This window comes from Nicotiana attenuata, unplaced genomic scaffold (genome assembly GCF_001879085.1).
Source record: "Nicotiana attenuata strain UT unplaced genomic scaffold, NIATTr2, whole genome shotgun sequence".
NCBI lineage: Eukaryota > Viridiplantae > Streptophyta > Magnoliopsida > Solanales > Solanaceae > Nicotiana > Nicotiana attenuata.
The window spans coordinates 86,204-88,605 of NW_017670377.1; the positions used below are offsets into that span (position 1 = coordinate 86,204).

The following is a 2,402-nucleotide window of genomic DNA, read 5'->3' on the forward strand; positions in this document are numbered from 1 at the left end:
TTGATCAACCGTTGAAGTCATACCTAAAAGGAAAAATGCATAGTTCAATGTATCAATATAGTAATTAAACAATTGAATACCTAAAGACAATAATGAGAAAATTACTTACCATTTAAGTCGTTCCATAACCACGTGCGAGCACACATTAAAGCTTCCAAAGTAGTGGGATGGAGTCTACTCCGATGCGGGCTAATCAACCTCCCACTAGTGCTAAATGCTGATTCTGAAGCAACAATAGACACGGGAATGGCTAAGAGATCACGAGCCATTTTTTGCAATGTAGGAAATTTCAATCCATTTGTCTTCCACCAACTCAAATTGTCAAATGACGGGGTTCGAGGTAGTAGGTCTTCTTCTAAGTACATATCCAACTCTGATCTTTTCTCCACGGTACCTCCAGTCGAAGCTACAAATCTATCAAAGCTCGAAAGCCGATCACCCTGAGTAAAACTAGAGACTTCACTAGAACTAGATGCTAATGAATCATGTGGAGCAGATAATTTACTCTTATAATCTTGAAAGAGATCATAACAATTGGATCGAACTTCTTGAATTTTAGTTGAAGCTTCTTCACCATAAATTAGTGGAAGAAAGAACTCTACCAACCTCATCTTGTACCGTGGATCAAAGATTGCAGCTACTCCCATCAAAATATGCACATCATCCCAATATTTTTTAAATTTCAACAACATNAACTTTCTAACAACATCACAGATGCCATATCGCTGATCAAAGGATTAAGCTCTTTCACCCAGACTTCCAATTCTAGCTTAATTTCACAAACTTTTGTAAAGTATTGACTAGAAGTTGGATATTGAGTTCCTGAAAACTATTCAGTGATATGATGAAAAAGTTTGAGCTTATCAGAAACATCTTCTGCATTACTCCGTTGCTCTTCAGTTGGATACGACTTATAATTTGTGTCAGTTAGACTCAACTTGTTAAACACCTCTTTGTATTCTATAGCTGTTCTCAACATTAAATATGTTGAGTTCCACCGAGTAGGACAATCATACTCCAACTTCTTATTACAAGAACAGTGAACCAAACGTGCGGCTTCTTCAAACCTCTCAATTCTGCCAGCTGATCCAATCCAATACAAGACACTATCACACACTTTGCTAATACTATCTCCTATCATTTTTAACCCTTCTTGCACAATCAAGTTTAAAATATGTGCAGCACAACGCACATGAAATACTCGACCACTCAACAACAAATCTTTTTTATTAAGTTTCTCATCTAATAAAGTTTTAATCATAGCATTGTTTGTGCTACAATTATCAACTGTGATAGTGGATAGTTTTCGTTCAAGATTCCAATCAAACAAACAATTAACCAAAGCACCACACAAAGCATCTTTATCATGTGGAGCAGGAACATAAGCAAATCTCAAAATATGACTTTGAAGCCTCCATGAATCATCAATGAAATGACCAGTAATAGCCATGAACCCTTTTTTGTTACTATTGGAAGTCCACATATCAGTTGTTATTGCAATTCTACTCGTGACTTTCTCCAACAACATAGAAGTTTGTTATTTCAAATTGTCAAAGATTTTTATTATGTCATTCTTGATTGTATTTCTAGAAACCATCTTAAACATAGGTTGAAGACTCGCAAAAAAGTTCCTAAATCCCACATGATCAACTATAGAGAGTGGATACTCATGTAAAATAATGGCATGTGCAAGTTTTTTACGTGAGACATCTTGATCAAAGTAACCACTCCCGGTATCGCCCTCATTTTGTGCATCTCTTCGCCTATTAGGACACTTAAGCATGTGATCTAACATAGATTTTGTCCCACAATTCCTAGCATTTTTATACCGGCGATCGCAATACTTACAAGCACCATATGGAACACCCTTAACCTTCATCGGCTCGAAATGATCCCATGCTCGGGAATATCTCCTTTTTTTCAGTTCAACTTCATCAGGTTGTGAAGGCCTTTGACTCTCATCGTCTAAGGAAATAGCATTAGTAGATGAAGCTAGTAGATTCTCTTCAATTTGAGATGCCATGATTATCTAGTAAAACAAAGACAAGAAATATCACTAAAAACTGATATTTAGAAACGCAATTGTAGGGCAGAATTAATTGTATATACAAGTTCAGGTTTTCTTTTCATACTTCACTGTGCTATTTTTTTTGGCATATTTGTATTATCATCAGGATCTCAATGGACCCAAAGTAAAAGAAGATGGTATTAATACATCATAAGAGAAACTGATATATTTCACATATTTACATCTCAGCTTGGTTAATCATACTGTTGGACCCTTACTACAACTTGGTTAATTTTGAATGACAAGGAAAGGTAAACTCCTTCATGTATTTCCATACATCTCAAATAATTGCTCTAATTTGAAAGTTATAAGCTAACACAACAGTTATTTATTG

The 2,402-nt window shown here is 35.5% G+C and overlaps 1 protein-coding gene across 1 annotated transcript; it reads right to left on the reverse strand.

Moving 5' to 3' along the window:
* Nucleotides 1–829: 829 nt before the first annotated feature.
* Nucleotides 830–2,023, reverse strand: LOC109238584 (zinc finger BED domain-containing protein RICESLEEPER 2-like). Its single transcript, XM_019405069.1, has 2 exons — nt 1,595–2,023; nt 830–1,516 (listed from the first exon to the last, which is right to left on the reverse strand). The coding sequence occupies exons 1-2, from the start codon at nt 2,021–2,023 to the stop codon at nt 830–832; spliced, it is 1,116 nt and encodes a 371-aa protein (XP_019260614.1).
* Nucleotides 2,024–2,402: the final 379 nt, after the last annotated feature.

What these genes read in the sequence shown, in the direction of transcription:
- LOC109238584 (XM_019405069.1), bottom strand. Translation starts at nt 2,023, where the DNA reads ATGGCATCTCAAATTGAAGAGAATCTACTAGCTTCATCTACTAATGCT. An exon ending in TTCAACCTATGTTTAAGATG is followed by an intron (nt 1,517 to 1,594) that starts GTTTCTAGAAAT and finishes ATGTTGTTGGAG; the next exon opens with AAAGTCACGAGTAGAATTGC.